At 57.0% G+C, this 17,670-nt stretch overlaps 1 protein-coding gene and 1 long non-coding RNA gene across 2 annotated transcripts in view; one reads left to right on the forward strand and one right to left on the reverse strand.

The window, feature by feature from the left end:
- Window positions 1–24: 24 nt before the first annotated feature.
- The window catches only part of LOC111558027, a 43,058-nt gene continuing 25,412 nt past the window's right edge, over window positions 25–17,670 (reverse strand). Inside the window, exons 3-4 of the long non-coding RNA XR_006590692.1 lie at window positions 1,008–1,176; window positions 25–345 (exon numbers count right to left, since the gene is read on the reverse strand). This is a non-coding gene — a long non-coding RNA (uncharacterized LOC111558027). The remainder of the gene's footprint in view (window positions 346–1,007; window positions 1,177–17,670) is intronic.
- FOXC2 (forkhead box C2) lies at window positions 10,162–12,731 on the forward strand. The gene has a single exon (XM_045046863.1). The coding sequence runs from the start codon at window positions 10,277–10,279 to the stop codon at window positions 11,819–11,821; it is 1,545 nt and encodes a 514-aa protein (XP_044902798.1). The 5' UTR covers window positions 10,162–10,276; the 3' UTR covers window positions 11,822–12,731.

A 17,670-nucleotide genomic window follows, 5' to 3' on the forward strand; every position in this document is an offset into this window, starting at 1 on the left:
GATCAACATCCCACGTCACAGCAGTGCCTTCATCACCATCACCTGTGACTCATCATTATCACCATGGACCCAATGTCTGTGCCACCCTCCCCCCCCCATATGTTGAAGCCCGATGCCCCATGTGATGGCTTTCGTGGGCGGAGCCTTTGGGAGGTGACAGGTCATGAAGACAGAGCCTCCTTGGTGGGATCAGGGCCCTTATATGGGGGACTCCAGAGAGCTCCCTCCCCCCTTCCGCCGTGGGAGGACACAGAAAGAAGACGGGCATCCGTGGACCGGGAAGCGGGCTCTCACCAGACGCCCATCTGCTGTGACCCTTGATCTTGGACTTGCCAGCCTCGAGACCTGTGAGAAACAAAGGCTTGTTTAAGCTGCCCTGCCTGTGTGATTTTGCCATAGCATCCCAACTGAAGGCACACTCAGAGTCCACAGTTGACGTTAGGGGGTGTTCTTGCTGGTGGACATTCCATGGGTGTGGACAAACGTATACACGTGGACCCGTCCATTGTGGTATCGTACAGAATGGTCTCACTGCCCCCATCCCGCCAAATCCCCTGCGGCACCTGTTCGTTCCCCCTCCCTCTCGTCCTTGGTGGCCCCTGACATTTTACTGTCTCCATAGCTGTGCCTTTTCCAGAATGTCACAGAGTTGGAATCCTGTAGACGGTAGCCTTTCCAGATTGCCTGATTTCACTCAGTAATACGCACTTAAGGTTCCTTCATATCGTTTCAGGGCTGGGCAGCTCTTTTCTTTGTAGTGCTGAACATCATTCCATCATCTGCACAGACCACAGTTTATTCACCCCTCAGCTACCGGAGGATACCTGGGCTGCTCCCAGGGTGTGCGTGGGTTCACGTAAGGGTTTTATAGCTTGTCACAGCTTTTTCTTACGTGTTCTCACGACCCCTTCGAAGCCGGCCAGAAGGAACACATAGTGAAAAAGGCAAGAGCATGGGGAGCTTGGCCATGGATCTCCGAGCTGTGTGACTTAGGGCAACTCACTCACCTCTCTGGGCGTCTGTTCCCTTTTCTGTAAAATGTGGGGGAAGGGATTCCTCCATTGGAATGGGTGAGAGGTCAGAGCGGCCGGGGACGCGGGGAGTCCGAGCACACCCAGCCCGCAGCAGGCACGCTGTCATCGTCCCATAACCATCCTGCTAGACAGACAAGGGAAGCTGTTGAGAGATGAGATCCAGTGATTCACTGAGGTGCCGGGGTGCTGACAGCCAGCCCTCTCCCCGTGTGCGCCTCTGAAACGCCAATGCCTCCAGCCTAAACTTTGCGGGTACGGACTTCAGATATTAGATGCCACATTCTGCTTTCTGCTGCCCGACCTCCCCCCTGCACCGTATGCACATACACACGCAACTCCTAAAGTGCTGAAAACAAACACAAGCAAGCAGAGATCATTCTAATAACAACAAAGCCTGGCTCCCGGGGAGCTAGCAGGTTCCCTTCCCCCTCCAGGCATCCCTCGGTTATCTGGCTCTGCTCCTGAGTTATGCGCCCTCTCCCATCCTGGGATCCGCTGAGGCTGTCCGTCAGCGTCTGGCATTTCAAGGCACGTTCTACCAAGGCAAGGCGAGGACGCCCGAAGTGTCACAGCGATGCCTTGCCCCCACTGCCCAGGTCAAGGGTGTGCCACACGATTCAGACTGCACCCGGCTCCTGTCTCCAAATTCTGTCCTCCCCCGGTGTCTGCGGCCACTGCCTCCTCCCTCCCTCCCCTTCCTCTCCTGCCCTCCTCCTCCCTTTTCCTCTCCACCTCCTCCTGCCTCCTCCCTCCTCTTCCTCCCCCTCCTTCCCCCTCCTTCCTCCTCCTTCCCTTCTTTCCCTCCTTCCTGTCCTCCTCTCTCCTCTACCTCCTCCTTCCTCTCCCACTCCTCCCTCCCCCACTTACCCTGTGTCTTGCCCTCCGTGCACCTGCACTCCCCCCTGCATAGCTTCCAGCTGTGACCTCATGGACACACTTCTCCACCAGCCTTCCAGGCCTTCTGGGGTCACCAGCTTGCACACTCAAACCCCTCTCTCAGCCAGACTTCCTCTCTGTCAACTCGCCTTGGTCCTTCTCCTCCTTCCTGCTTTTGTGGGTGTCTCTCCCATCCCAGAAATGCCCTCCCGCACCCCAAATTGGCCCAGTGGCTAGCAGGTGGGAAGGGTGGGGCGCTCGAAGAGACTCCTCTATCAGAGCGGGGATGGGCCAACGCCGCAAAGGTCCCTGGCAAGGAACAGCAGACTCAAGAGGCATCACTTCAAGGCACAGAGGGGACCGGCACTGGGTCTAAAGCTGGAGATGCGGAGGGTGGGCGGAGTCGTGCCCGCTCAGAGCTCTGCCTGCGTCGGGCGAACCCAGATGCTAACGCGAAATTTACACGCGGCTGCAGTGACGCCCCAGGGACAACCGGGCGCCGTTTGGGTCACGGTTTGAACAGCCCCCTGGCACACGGGAACCAGCCGGCGTCTTCCAAGTAAACTTACTACCATCTCTCAACACAGAGCAGGGAGGCAGAAGATCACAGCCACCCTCACCGAGGAGAAAGCCTGTTTTCTCGAGACAGTGGGTGGCTGAGCCCCAGAAGGGGCTCGCGGTCTCTGTGACTGGGGAGCCGGATGGCAAGAGGCTGCTGTTTAGCCGTGTGGTGCACGACCCGCACGCCTTTAAAAAAGCAGTATAATTTCTATCATACGCGGAGCTCCAGAAATCCTGCCATCTTCTCCTGTCGTGCACCTTCCACCTTCTCCTTGAACCGTGAACGTTGATGGCACGTGGTTATTCGGCAGCTGCACCTACTGCCTCGTGGACGTAGGATCGTTTAATAGGCTAAGAACTGAAAAGGTCTGCGTGTGTTTTTGCCAAAACAGAAGTTTCAGCCTGTGAGCCCTTTTCCAGGACAGCCGTGGAGCATTTGACAATGCTTCCCGTTTGCTAGGCAGCCTCTGCCTAGAATAAATGCCAGTAACTGTTGGGACTGAGTCCTGGGTTTCCACCCCTAAGTGGGGGACGAGGCCTGTGGTCACGGCAGGAGAGACGGGGTGTTTCTGAAGCCCGAGGTGACATCTACCTGTTGAGCTTACAATCCCGGAGCGTGGATTCTGTGCCAGGCACAGCAGTGAGGTGTGGGGTGCAGTGGGTGCACGAGGCAGATCAGGTCTCCCCCTGCTCTCCCGCTTCTTGTATCCTGGCGGGGGGGGGGGTGGAATCCTGTCAGAGGATCCTGTCAGGTAGGGGGAAGCAAATCTGGATGGGGGTGGGGTGAAGGACGGGAGAAAGCAGATGGGAGGAGGTCTCAGAGAAGGAGGCAAGGCAGCAAGGAACTGAGGACAGGGGACACAGGCAAAAGGGATAGCACGTGCAAAGGCCCTGTGGAGGGTCCAGGTTGGGCTGGTGTTGGGAGTCCCCGGTGTGGACACTCATGTGCAAAGGCCGGGGTCCAGCAGGGGAATGTTCTTTGCTTTCGTGGGATTCCTAAAGGGTGAAAAGCACCCAGGGCCAGCCACGCTCAGACTCCTTTGGGGGCACAAGTCTGCACCCCGGACTCCATTCAGTCCTTTAGAGGACCCCTGGGGCCTCCCTCGGTTACTACCACCGTTGAGACCCCGCCGTCACTTTGAGGCTCTGCTCAACGCTGCCCTGCACGGTGACCCCAGTCTGGCTTATTCCCTGGGGCTCACCCCACAGGTGAGAACCAGTCACTGCCTCCCTCTTTCTCTCCCTGCCCTTGTCCACACAATCAAGCCCTGTCTGCACCTCCCAGAGAATAGTCTGCTTTTCACAGGCTCCGGTAATGAGTCATTTACCCCATAGGGTTAATGGCAGGGTTTCCCGCTGGTGATATAAAAAGGTAAAATTTCGGGGACATTGAGTCACGTGTGTTCAGAAGTCGTGCCTTCGTGCATACACCATTCACCATGTATATATAGTTATAAAATTACGTATCTATTTGTTTCCATTTAGACTATTTTTATATGTATATAGAAGTTCCTAGTTTAACTTTTTAAGTCTCTTTTGACTTCCAAGGTCCTGACCCTAATTCCAGAGTGACGGGCTGAGAGATTCAGTCCTATCACTTGGCAGTTACAAGACCTGAGTCGATTACTTAAGGCCTCTAGACTGCGCTCACCTCCCCTGCAAAGCAGTGATATTAACAGTGCCCACCCCAAAAGAGGATTAAAGGAGCAGTCAGGGACCGATCGTCCAGCACATAGTACGCACACATTAAATTTTCTCCTATACAGCAGGCAGGAAAATCTTGAAAAAGTCCTACATTCATTCAACAAACATTCTTATGCACCTGTTACGTGCCAAGGTGTCACGCCAGGCACTGGGACTGCAGAGAGGAATTAGGCGGCCACCAAGGGCCTAGAGAGGTAGGACACGAGTGGCACACGTAAGGCTGCCCAACCAGCGTGGGCTCCGCCCACCCGCCAGCCCAGGGCTGACCGAGCTTCCGGTTCTCTGGGGGCGCTCGGGCCATGTGACCGGCTCTGGCCAATGAGCTGTGGAGGAAAGGGATCCATGGCTCTTGAAGGCTGGACCAATTCATTCCCAGGGCAGGATCTCCCTGTCTTGCCCCTGGCGAGGTGGTAGGAGAGACAGCTCTTGAAAACTCAGGCTCCTGAGTGACTGGAGGAGCAGAGCTCCTGCCAACCTGGGACTGGCCCAACAGGAAGTCACTGAGACTAGGGATGGCCTCTCACTGGGGCTACACCAGCCTCACGTGACTGATGCACCCACTAGGCAAATCAGTCACACAGCAATCTGGCTAAGGGCAACCACGCAGAACTTACAGAGAAGCATGTAATGAATTCCTTTGCGAAGAAACGTATGTATACCTTTAAATTTCTTTTAATGCTTATATATGTTTGAGAGAGAGAGGGAGAGAGAGGGAGAAATGGAATCTGAAGCCTGCAGGGCCCAGGCTCCGAGCTGTCAGCACAGAGCTGGGTGTGGGGCTCGAACCCATGGACCATGAGATCATGAGCTGAGCCAAAGTTGGACGCTTAACCCACTGAGCCACCCAGGCGCCCCATATGCATATCTTTAACATCCTGTTTGGAAAACATCTATAGGATTCTACTGGATTTCTTGCATCTTTGTATTTATTGTGGCAATTAATTGTGGCTTGAATTATAAGGCAGAAAAGCTCCTTAGAGAATCAGCTTTTTTTTTTTTTTTTTATAACGACCACAGGTAATGTGATTGAGCCCATGGCTGTTGACGATTATTTTTCAGAAACGTCCAGAACGCAAGGAGAAGGGACACCAGGGCCAAGTTGGTCCCCACGTTGGGTCTTGCGACTGCTTCCATGGAAAGGTGTTTGCTTTATGGCACTTCTTAACTTTCCAGAGTGACAGGCGTGTTTTTTCCCCATTTTTTGTTTTCATTTTGAAAAATGTCAAGCTTACGGGAAAGGTGCAAGACCAGTGCCCAGTGAATCCCCACGCACCATAGGTTAGAGATTTTACCTCACTTGCCATTTGAGATGGGTCTCCCTTTCTCCCTCCCCCCCCCCACCTGCAGTTCACTGTGGTACTAGTGGCAGCAAGGATGACACGAACCCTAAACACTTTGACGTGTACCTTCCAGAAACGAGGACGTGTCCTTGCTTGGCCACATGCGGTGATGACACTCGAGAATTTTAACCCCGATACGAGATTATTCTCGAACGTGCACTCCAGATTCACATTTCCCCAGGGGCTCTCGAAACTTCCTCTGTTTGCTTTTGAAATTTCCTCCATTCGGGATGAAGCACGGCCTGTGGTTCTCCGGCTTCTTTTGTCTTCCCACCAAGGATCGCCCTCCCCCCTGTTATTTCGCACTGTCCACGGTGCGAGACTTCAACTCCCGAGAAAGGCCTCGCTCTGCGAAATGGGCTCCGAGAGGTTTCATCATGGACACACCTGCTGTCCCGGAAAACAGATAATTGCTAGGAGCCGGACGATGATGGATTTTTAAGCAGCACCACGGATTCTGCTCATCCCAAGGGTTCATCAGGTCCCAGGTAGATTTGGGAAGCCTGGGGCCGCTCTTATCCCGGGTCCCTTGCCTTAAAACCTAAGGCGTCTCCTGAGCCCAAGGGGAGACTTTGAAAGGACCCTGGGACAAATGTCTTGAAAACAGAGAAGGCCCAATCTCCTTTCGCTTGTGGCCTCTTTGAATTCTCTGTTGGGCGTCAAAGGCAGAAGCTGCAGACATGTTTAGGACTCTCCCTCTGGTTAAAGCCGATGCCGCCCGCACAGCGTCCGGGACAAACGTTTTTCCGATGAGTCCCCTGAGATCCGCACCACGCCTTGGGCAGGAGGACAGCTGCCATGGGGAGACACAGTTTGTCCAACAGCCCCGGGGTGGGGGTGGGGTGGGGGGCAACACGTAAACTTCTAGCCACCCGAGAGGCGCAGACTTTCATTTGCTCAAAACCTCAGCGAATCTCTTGCTCCTGAGAAGTTTCAGAGACATTTTCTGTTTTCCCCGCAGATCGTGTTCTTGACACATTGCAAAGCTATGGGAAACGTTTTCCTTTTTCTTTTTTAATTTTTAATGTTTATTTATTATTGACAGAGAGGGACAGAGCATGAGCATGGGAGGGGCCGGGAGACACAGAATCCGAAGCAGGCTCCAGGCTCTGAGCTGTCAGCACGGAGCCGGACGCGGGGCTCGAACTCACAAACCGAGAGATCACGACCTGAGCCGAAGTCCGACGCTTAAGCGACTGAGCCACCCAGGCGCCCCTGTTTTGCTTCTTCTTAATCCACCGGCGGTGGGGCCCGCAGTTTATTTTCAGCGTCTCTCTGACTCCACAGGTGTTTGAAGGCTTCTACTCCCGCGCTGCAATGCTCACGTGCATCCAGACGGTGGCAGCACCTCCATTGCGACCAGAACGCCCGGGTTTCCTTCTTCTTTTCCAGAGTAGTTCCCCGGTTGGCCTTCAGATGGCGCCAACACCACAGGCCCGCGGCGGCCGCCGCGTCCAGGAGCCCAATGCGCCGGGGCGGGGAGGCTACGCGGTCGGCTGGGGGGGGACGGAGGTGGGGGGGAGTGGGGCATGACCCGACTATCGCCCGCCCTCATCGTCGCTCATCGTTCTGGAACCACACACGGCCCTCTGCGGGCCCGATTCCGCTCTGGGCTCCGTGACCACTACATGAGCAGGGGAAGCCATCAGCCATGAGTTAGGAGCCCCCGATCCAAAATACGCTGGCAGGTTAAAGCAAAGATCGGAAACATGGTTTTCGCAAAGTCCAGGTGTGTGGAAGGTGTTGTTATGATAACCTGTGCAAACATCTCGCCCGGAGTCCTACTGAGCGGAGAAGAAACCCAATTCCAGGGGCAAAGGAAAATGTCTCTCTCACCTTTTCTATCTGGATTGCAAGGATTTCTTTCCTCCCCACCCCGCTTTTTTTGGGGGGGGGGAGGGGGTGGGGGGGCAATAATAATTTTGGCCACTCAAGCAGGGGCTTTCCAGATGACATTATTTTAAACCTGGACATGCTTATAAATACAAACTCAGACAGAAACTACCATTTTTGAATCTATTTTCCATGGTCCACAGTTATTTTGGGTTTAGCTCTGTGCTGTGATAAAGCTTTTTTTTTTTTTTAAGGCACCTCATAAAAGCAGAGGGAATAATATTTCTCCAGGAAGCCTACAGACCGAGGAGTGTTTCTTGGTCAATAGTTTGCATTTCCGGCAAAATTGTGAGAAATCGAGGTGCCTGGCAGGCCATCCGGGAGGAAGATGTATATACGCACACACATATATTTATTTTATAAAATGGAGCTGAACATATTAAAAAATAATAAAGTCAAATCGTTCACCTGTGAGCTGAGGACTGGGAAACTTTATTTTACTTCGTTGCAAAAAAAAAAAAAATTAAGTGAGAGAAAGACTCGGGGCACCCATAAAAAATATAGTGTTTCAGAAGTAGAACTATTCAAGAGACTAGGAACCTGGTTTGTGCTTTGCCTCTGATTGTGAATTCATCAGGAGAGCATACCATTCATAGATGACGCACACAAACACTTTTCTTTTGTTCCTTTATTGAAAATGAATGGCACGTCTCCACTGCCTTCTCTCGCCTCCCCAAAGCTGAGCGCCCTCGGATTCTCTCACACCCCTTTCCCGGGAATCAGGCAAGCGCCTGACGGAACAGGGGTAGGGTGGGGGCCCAAACCACGCAAGTTGTATCTTTGTTCTTCCCTACCCAACCGAGGGACGACCTCCAGAAGAATTCTGACCAGCCTTTAGCCCTTCTTATGAGCGTCCTTCCCCCTCCAGGGGAAGCGGGTAAGTGTGATCCGATCGCCCGAGGTGTTGGGGGAATAAATATTCAGACCACAGATGAACTGACTTTCCGGGGTACCCAGAGGAAAGGGGAAAGCTTGGAAGGGCGCCGACCTCGGGTCGCTCCAGGTCAGTATCTCGACCGTATCAGCTCTGGAGGTGTCCCAGCCGTTTGGGATGGCTTACCCCGTCCTCCCACGGAGCCCTGGTGCCCCAATCACCTTATCAAACGCCAGCCAAACAAAAAGGACCGGCGCAGAGTAAGTCAGCCTGGAGAGTCCCCAAGAGGCTTTGGCGGGAGCGGGAGGTGGGCACTGCGCCCCGGGGCTGGCGATCCAGCGGACGGGGCTGGGGGCAGCTTCCTCGCCCCGAGCGCGCCCTGCCCCGCGCCGCGGACGCGCGTCTTGGGGCGCAGCCCCCGCGGGAAGCAGGCTCGGGTTTCCCCTCGCGGGCTCTGCCTGGGCCGGGCGGCTGGCTGCATTGTTCCCGGCTTCGGGGAGCGCGGGAGCCGGCTTGTCCAAGGGAATTTATCTCTGGGAAAAGGGAGAGGCACTGCGCAGCTGGACGTGGGGGCCGCAAGCGTCGACGCGGCTGGGGGATGCGGGAAATTAGCGGAACGAGGCCGCTCTGTTTCCCCGAACCCCACAAAACTGCTCACGGGGCCGCCGACGATTTGCCGAACCCGCGGCGTACTTAGAGGATTACATTCTCAAGGTATTTGCCCCTTCCCCACCCGGACACTCCCCTGCAAGCCGGCGCGGCCTGCCTCCTCCGTGGAGGCGAGGGGCATTCATTCAGTTTCCAGAATTTGCCTCTAAAAGCTTTGCAGGTCATCTTGACGGCCCAAACCTGCAAACTCTCTGTCGATTATTAATTATTTGCTTCAATGATGACAACATCCAGGGGCGGGAGGGGGGGGGGGCTTGCATTCCAATCCAGCACGCTCGCTTAGAATCCATTGCACCTGGGCCCCCCTAATTAGGAAATCTAATTATTCGCCTCATCACTCATTAATAAGAAAAACAGTCCCGGGGTCTTTGCTACTTACAAGGTCTTGGGGGAGATACTGGACTACATTAATCGATTCGATTTTATATTTCAGATGAACTTTATCTGCAAAGGAGCATGGGTGTCTTTGCTCCCACCACCCCCCTCCCCGGGGGCATGCTGGCCCATTAACCAAAATGTGATAATGAAATAAATTTTAATAAGATATCACTCTTTTTAAAAAATCTTTTCAAGTTGAGCCTGAACTGCAGCAAAGTCTGGTCCAGCGCAGCTGGGTCTTAGAGCCGACGGATTCCGGCGCTCCTCGCCCTGATTGGTGCCGACTCCCCACAGCTGCCGGGCTATTGGCGCAAAGTCCCCGGAGGGGGCGTGGCCGGACGAAAGTAAAAACTTGCTTTCAGCAAGAAGACTTTTGAAACTTTTCCCAATCCCTAAAAGGGACTTTGCCTCTTTTTCCGGGCTCGGCGGGACAGCCACTCTGGACCCCGGCTCGCTGACCCTCGGGGCTGCCTCTTTGCTGGGGGGCTAGGAGAGCCGCCTTCCCCCCGTTGGCGCGGACACAGGGGCCGTCCTCGGTCCGCTGCGCGCGTGGCGCCTCCACTGCGTCCCCGCCGCCCGCCCCGGCTGCCACCCTCCGGTCCCGAGAGCCAGCGAGCGAGCGAGTGAGCGAGCGAGCAGGGGCCGGCGCTGCGCTCGCCGGGGCGCGCCCTCCAGGATGCCGATCCGCCCGGTCCGCTGACAACCGAGCGCCCCTTCTCCGCGCGCGGGCGGGCGCCCAGCGCCGGCGCCTCCCCCGCCTCGCCCCCGAGGCTTCCCGGCGCCCGGGGCTCTCCCCTTCCCACCCCCACCCCCCCCCGCGCCCCCGCCCCGCCACCCCCGCCGGCTCCCTTCCTCTCGCCCTCTCGCTCCCTCGCTCTCTCTCGCTTTCGCAGGGCCTTCCCCGCGGTCCGTGCGCGCAGGCGGCGGCGAGCCGTCTCGGACGCAGCATGCAGGCGCGCTACTCCGTGTCCGACCCCAACGCCTTGGGAGTGGTGCCCTACTTGAGCGAGCAAAATTACTACCGGGCGGCGGGCAGCTACGGCGGCATGGCCAGCCCCATGGGCGTCTACTCCGGCCACCCGGAGCAGTACGGCGCGGGCATGGGCCGCTCCTACGCGCCCTACCACCACCACCAGCCCGCGGCGCCCAAGGACCTCGTCAAGCCGCCCTACAGCTACATCGCGCTCATCACCATGGCCATCCAGAACGCGCCCGAGAAGAAGATCACCCTGAACGGCATCTACCAGTTCATCATGGACCGCTTCCCCTTCTACCGCGAGAACAAGCAGGGCTGGCAGAACAGCATCCGCCACAACCTGTCGCTCAACGAGTGCTTCGTCAAGGTGCCCCGCGACGACAAGAAGCCGGGCAAGGGCAGCTACTGGACGCTGGACCCGGACTCCTACAACATGTTCGAGAACGGCAGCTTCCTGCGGCGCCGCCGGCGCTTCAAGAAAAAGGACGTGCCCAAGGACAAGGAGGAGCGGGCCCACCTCAAGGAGCCGCCCCCGGCCGCGGCCAAGGGCGCCCCGGCCGGGCCCCCTCTAGCGGACGCCCCCAAGGACGTCGAGAAGAAGCTGGTGATCAAGACCGAGGCGGCGTCGCCGGCGCTGCCGGCCATCACCAAGGTGGAGACGCTGAGCCCCGAGAGCGCGCTGCAGGGCAGTCCGCGCAGCGCGGCCTCCACGCCCGCCGGCTCCCCCGACGGCTCGCTGCCCGAGCACCACGCCGGCGCGCCCAACGGGCTGCCCGGCTTCAGCGTGGAGAACATCATGACGCTGCGAACGTCGCCGCCGGGCGGCGAGCTGAGCCCCGCGTCCGGGCGCGCGGGCCTGGTGGTGCCGCCGCTGGCGCTGTCGTACGCGGCCGCGCCGCCCGCCGCCTACGGCCAGCCGTGCGCGCAGGGCCTGGAGGCCGGGGGCGCGGGGGGCTACCAGTGCAGCATGCGCGCCATGAGCCTGTACACCGGGGCCGAGCGGCCCGCGCACATGTGCGTCCCGCCCGCGCTGGACGAGGCCCTCTCGGACCACCCGGGCGGCCCCACGTCGCCCCTGAGCGCCCTCAACCTCGCCGCAGGCCAGGAGGGCGCGCTCGCCGCCGCCGCCGCCGCGGGCCACCACCACCAGCATCACGGCCACCACCACCCGCAGGCGCCGCCGCCCCCGCCGGCGCCCCAGCCCCAGCCGGCGCCCCAGCCCGGGGGCGCGGCCGCCGCCGCCGCCGCCGCCGCCGCCGCCGCGGCCCAGGCGGCCTCCTGGTATCTCAACCACAGCGGGGACCTGAACCACCTCCCGGGCCACACGTTCGCGGCCCAGCAGCAGACTTTCCCCAACGTCCGGGAGATGTTCAACTCCCACCGGCTGGGGGTGGAGAACGCGGCCCTCGGGGAACCGCAGGTCGGCACCAACGCGAGCTGTCAGCTGCCCTACAGATCCACGCCGGCGCTCTACCGCCACGCTGCCCCCTATTCGTACGACTGCACGAAATACTGACCTGCCTGGCCCGCTCCGGCTTCGCCTCCCACACCCGGGCCTCTCGGGCAGTCCAGGCTGCAGAGGCGCAGAAAGAACCAAAAAATATGCCCACCAGCTTTTTTTTTTCTCAGACTCAGGAGCAGAGAGAGCTCGCGCCCGGCCTCAGTCCTCTGTGAAGCTTCAGGTAACTTTAATTCGCTGCCCCGTTTCCGAGGTCCTAAAAGAACCCCCCCCTCCCCACAAGGGACGCGGCCCGGCGAAATGAATATTGAGTTTTAAGTCCCCCTCCCCTCCTTCCAGGATGGTTGTGCTGAATGCTGCAGCTGGGGTTTAAAAAAAAATTAAGTTACGGACCAAATCCCAGAGCGACCCGGTAATGACTCTCTCTGTAGAGACCCCCATAGGTCTACGGGGGCGGGGGGGGGGGTCTCTATAGATTACGTCTGTGCTGTGTGTAATTTTAAATTTCTCTAACCGTGCTGTACAAATGTGTGCATTTGTAATCAGGCTATTTTGTTGTTGTTGTTCAGAGCCATTAATATAATATTTAAAGTTGAGTTCACTGGATAAGTTTTCATCTTGCCCAACCATTTCTAACTCCCAAAAGGAAAATTTAAGAAACCTACGTGGGTTTTTTTTTTTTTTTTACCGCCCTGTACACTTATGAGGCATAATTCTTTTCCCGGTGGTAGGTCTTTTACAAAACAAGGAAATAATTTATTTTGTTGTTGTTGTTGGCGGATAAAGAAGTCAAGTATCTGATACTTTTTATTTACAGAGTGTGATGGTTTTGTATAGTAGATTCCTCCCTGAGCATTCCTAAAAGAAAAAAAAAACTTTAAAAATTTAACTTCACCTGTGTTTGTCTTATGTGGTGTTAATTGTTGTACTTACCTTAAAATAAACCCATGTTGTTTTTCTGCCCCAAGTCCGGACGGTGTGTTTGTGTTCTCGCAGTTTTTAAAAACAAGGTGTGTTTGCAAATCCACCTGTTTTGATCATATTTGTTACGCAGGTGGGTGAACGCACAGACCTATACAGATGCTCGCAGGGGACTGGGGACGCTCCCCTGTTGTCTTGTTAGTGACGGAAAGGACTTCCATGAACTCAGATCCCACCCTGGCCTAGGCAGTTGAGAAACGTCCCGGTTGGACGTGGATGCCTGAAGGACTGGGCGCCTTCACGTTATTCGCTGTAAACGTTTTGCTAAATGCAAAAAAAAAAAAAAAAAAAAGCCAATTGTCAACACAAATAGTACCACCATTCCATCTCAAACCCAGCGATCCCCAGCTGCGGAAGCAAAAGACAGGGAGGACCCAAGTTTTTCATTAGTTAACTACGAACCTGGGACCTGGGGGAGTCCTGCTTTCCCTCCGATTCCTAAAATGCGGACTTCCTTCCCCATCGTCATGGCTTTCCAGAAAAGAACGTGCAGTGGGCCGGAGAAGGTCCAAAGGGGATTGATTCTGGTGGTGGTTAGCTCAGAGGTGGATTTCAGACCCCTTTACGTCTTGATATGGTCTCTTAATCTTCACCCTACTGCAGTGAAAAACTGTAGAGGCTCTCTTCGGCCTTCGAATGTAACTTACGATGCTTTTGGAGTTCTAAATTTACCAACTCTTTCGGGACTGTAAATCACAGGGAGATGATTGCCTTTTCAGTTTTGATATCTTGTCTTTAAAAATTTTTTAATAGCAATGAAACCATTTGTGGGGTGTGGCTGGGGCGGAGGGCGGGAGGGGGGTGAGGGGATGATTTTATTATCTCTTTCACTGGCCCAAAGGCACAATCCCCCCCCCCCTCCCCCGCTGGTCTCTGAGTGTGAGTTTTGAGGCCGGGGCTCCAAACTGGGGATTTGTTTCCCACCCAAGGAGGTCAGCTGTACTTTGCTTAGGGCGAAGCGGGCTTAACATTTCGGGTAATGATGATTTTTCCAAAAAGTGATTTTCCTTGGTGCAGTGGCATTGAACAGAACGTGATTTTGTGTTGTTTTAACCATGGCAGTTTGTCTCCAGGTCATGCTGATGTAGTGCTGGGGGAGGTAGGAACGTAATAAATTTACCCATATGTGCCACACAGATTCTTTGGATCTGTGGCCCCAGAGGTGACTAGTGGTTAAGACTTAAATGCTGCATTTTGTTCCTTTTCATAGTGCTCGGGATCGGGGAGCCCCCGCGCTTGGTGTCTGACCTCCAGCAGGCTCCCAGGCCCCCTTGCCTTGGTTGAGTAAGCTGGACTAGCCAGCGAGGAAAGAGAGGGAGGCCAAGAGGCCCCCCGCTCCCAGCTCCCAACGGCAGCAGAGGCCGGCCCTCCCTGCCCAGCTCCTGCGCTCCGGGGCCATTTCGTTCCTGTTCTCCAGATGATGCTGGCGCTGGATTCCAGGAGGGTAGTCCAGCCGGCTTTCTCCTTCCCCAGGCTTTTCATAGAGTCCGCCCTGAAAGTGCGTCCTCCTCTCAAGATTCGGAGTTCAGCGGAGGTTTGAGAGACACGCAGGAAATAAAGGGGAGAGAAACGGGAAAGAATTCGGCGAGACCCGAGCTGCCACTGAAGCCACACCGGGACCTTCTGTCTCAGGGAAGGCCCCTCTGAGAGCAGTGCCTGTGCCGGGGCGCTGGCCCAGTGAACAGCTCAAGAAGGGACCCCCACCCGCCGGGGAGACGAGCACCCTTCCATTTCCCTAGGAACGTGGGCAGCTCGAGGGATTGTGTCCGGGGCCTTCTCCAGGCCTCTGGAGGCGGCAGAGGGAGGGGTGTGTGAGGCCATGGCACGCTGGGACGCCTCGGAACCCGGAAAGCCTCCTGACCCCGAGGCCCAGGGGCCAGGGTAGGTGCGGGTAAGCTCCCCCAGAAGGCCGGCCATGTGAGCTGGACACGGTGCTCAGAACTCGCTGGGCTCAGCGCTCCCGCCTCAGCAGCCCCGCTAGGACCTCGGGCCTGGGGACTGAGCGGCCTCGGGCGCCTCCCTCGGGGTGGGGAGATCCAGCAGCAGCGGGAAGCGGAGCATCCCGGTGGAGGCGTCTGGGGCCGCTTTGCCAGTTCCCGCTGTCCTGAGGCGTCTGCCACCCAGCGCGCAAAGATGCAGAGACCGCGCACGGCCCCGGGCTGTCCTTGCTCCACGTATCCGCTCCCCTCCCCTTGCTTTGGCCGCTGGGTCCTCGCGAGGCCCAGGGCCTTTCAGGAAAAGGGGAAAGGATGATGGAAGGGCCGGAATGTTGGTCGCTGGCTGCTGGGACTCCTGGCGGGCAGCTCTGAGGTCCGCCGAGCTCACTTAGCACGAAGCCCCGTGCAATAGCCACGTTCCCTCCTGATCCAGTAACGTGGAACCAGGCAGGTCTCAGAGCTACTGTCAATGAAATGGGAGCAGCCCCAACACCACGGCGGAGACCGCTTCCTACAGAGTTAACCCTGCGTGCCCGACTGGCCTTGGCTGCCTGGACCGGTTCTACCCAGGGTCCAGTTGTCATAGATACGGGCCGCTGGGAAAGACTCCCAGGCTTCTGACAATCCCGAACATTCCCAGCCCCATAGAGGCTGCAGCTCGGAGAGCCTCTCTGCTTCTTGTGAGACTCGGAGACATGCCCCACGCTCACGGCTCTCGAGGGGAGAGGGACGTGTGGGGTGTGGCCCAGCCCAGGCCCCTCTCCCGAGGCCAGAGCTGAGCCTGCCGCCAGGTGGTCCTCATCCCCTGGTTCAAGTAGCCTGTCCCCACCCACACCCAAATCATGGTGACACGTGTCCCCTAATTGCCTGAGCATTGGCCTAGGAATTCCACGGCCACACGATGCCAGGGGAACAAACCATTTCTCCTGGCTGGCCTCAGTCTTCTTACGTGTAAAATGACCAGGTGGGTGTAAGGGCGTTTGGGGCAGCCTGGCACCTTCCTTTCGGGCATAGTCAGGCTCCTGCAGCGGGCCCTCACTTATCCCCACTCTCCTTTCTGGCTGGTAAGAAATGAAGATCAGAAGTGAGAGGGAGGAGCAAATGTCCTGGGGTCCTGTGAACTTTGGTGCTTGGCTCCTAAATCTCTTGGGGCCCATCTCCTCTCTTTTACCCCAAGATTGCCTGGGGTCGCCTTTGGGCCTGGGAGAGGCTTGTAAGCTGCATTCAAAGCAGAGAGCACGGAGTCCCCAGAACACCCCCACGTCCCCTGTGGAAACTAACCCCGGTGCCTGAGATCTTGCCTTCTCCCTCCTCAAATCCACTCCGAATCCAGAACACTGCGCGGGTGTTGGCCAGGAATTCACTGATAACCATAAACCTGAGGTGAGTGCAAAGAGAGACCCGAGAAGAGACCCATTAATTAACAGGGAGAACTGACTTTCTCTGGAATGCACTGGGGGTCTCAGCACCTGTGCCTCGTGCCTCAGGGAACGTGTGCCTGTGTCGTCCCAGGCGGGACGCTCCTGACTCTCAGGGCGCGGTGGCCGTGGAGAAGTGGAGACCCGAGGTTTTATGCCCTGGGTGCAGCCAGGGCCAGGGTGGGGGGGGCAGCCTCCAGGTGAGCGGGGCACAGGGGACCAGTGCCCCCAGAGGAAGCCTTCGGGCACCACATACTCGAAATGCTTTCTCAAACTTCGAGAAGCCTTCCCTGCCTGCCTCCTTTTTGCGTGGCCTCGGCTCGCCAAGGCATTTGAAACGTTTGCTTTTTGACATAGGCATGTAAGGGAGGCTGCTGGGTTTCAGACACTTTGCAGTCAGGACGGCCACCACTGCCCTGATTCGTGCAAGCCTTTCCCGGGCTTCGGCGACATTCCTGCTTCGTGGCCAACACAGAGAGACGCAGCCCGCGTAGAGTGTGATTCTCGAATGCATATGTCTGATGCTGGGGTGGTTCTGCCAGTGTCGGGCTGGTGGGGACTTGATCCCGGGACTGTGTGTGTGTGAAAGGCTGGCACGGGGTTGGGGGGGGGGTGGGGAGGAGGTGGGCTGACAGATGGACTGGCCCCCTGGCCGCACAGATCCTGTTAAGGAAACGGAGTTGGGGAGCATGGGGAGGGCTGCCCCAGCCTGGGGTACAGCTTTGAGCTCAGTCTGTATGCCCACCCAGGCGGGAGGTCACGGAGGCCAGAGAGGCCCCTCTGACCCCCGGCTTAGTGGCCCTTGGCCCTGGGTCTTACCTTTCCCAGCAGCCCCGTGGGGGCTCTCTCTCTGCCTGCGTGTTGTTTTTACAGGCAACCTCCTCAACGAGCCTTTCTAAACTGAATCCACACGCACCAACTGAGGGCCTCCACACAGGCCAGCGGAGGGTTCGCGTGACCTCAGGCGTGCCCCCTCTAGCTCTCTCGGCCCATTTCTCGACTGCAAAATGGGAGGATCATCAAGCAGGGTTATGGTTGAGGACGAGTGAGCCCGACACAGGTCAGGAGAGTCCAGGCCATAGGAAGGACTCACGGCTAGCCGTCAGGGTTTACAGGGCACCAGGAGAACAGTGGTTCTTTGGTCTCGGCCAACGGTGTACGTCAGGCCACATGCTGATGTGCCCTAGCGATGTGCCCTGACTGCCCGTTTTAGACCCTTGATATTACTGCTGGGGACAATATGGGCTCTAAGGAAATCAGTAATTTGAAAAATCCTGCCCTGTTCTCTGGGCTCCAGCAGAGCGTTATGTTCATGCCCCCCACCCCACCCCCCCCCAACGCAGCAGGAACCTGCTCCAGACATACCTCGTGGAGCCGCTGAGGACACCCAAGGATGTCAGGCCTCAGAGAACCCACCTTGGCAGGAAAGCGTGTGCATTCCAACCCCCCCCCCACCCCGTTCTGCTCTTTGTGACCTGTGTTGTCTGGGGTGTTTGGTGCCCATCTGTAAAATGGGCAAACCCATCCCTTCCGTCTTTCGAAGATGCCGTGAGGGTTCTGGAGAGAGCTT

This window comes from Felis catus, chromosome E2 (genome assembly GCF_018350175.1).
Source record: "Felis catus isolate Fca126 chromosome E2, F.catus_Fca126_mat1.0, whole genome shotgun sequence".
NCBI lineage: Eukaryota > Metazoa > Chordata > Mammalia > Carnivora > Felidae > Felis > Felis catus.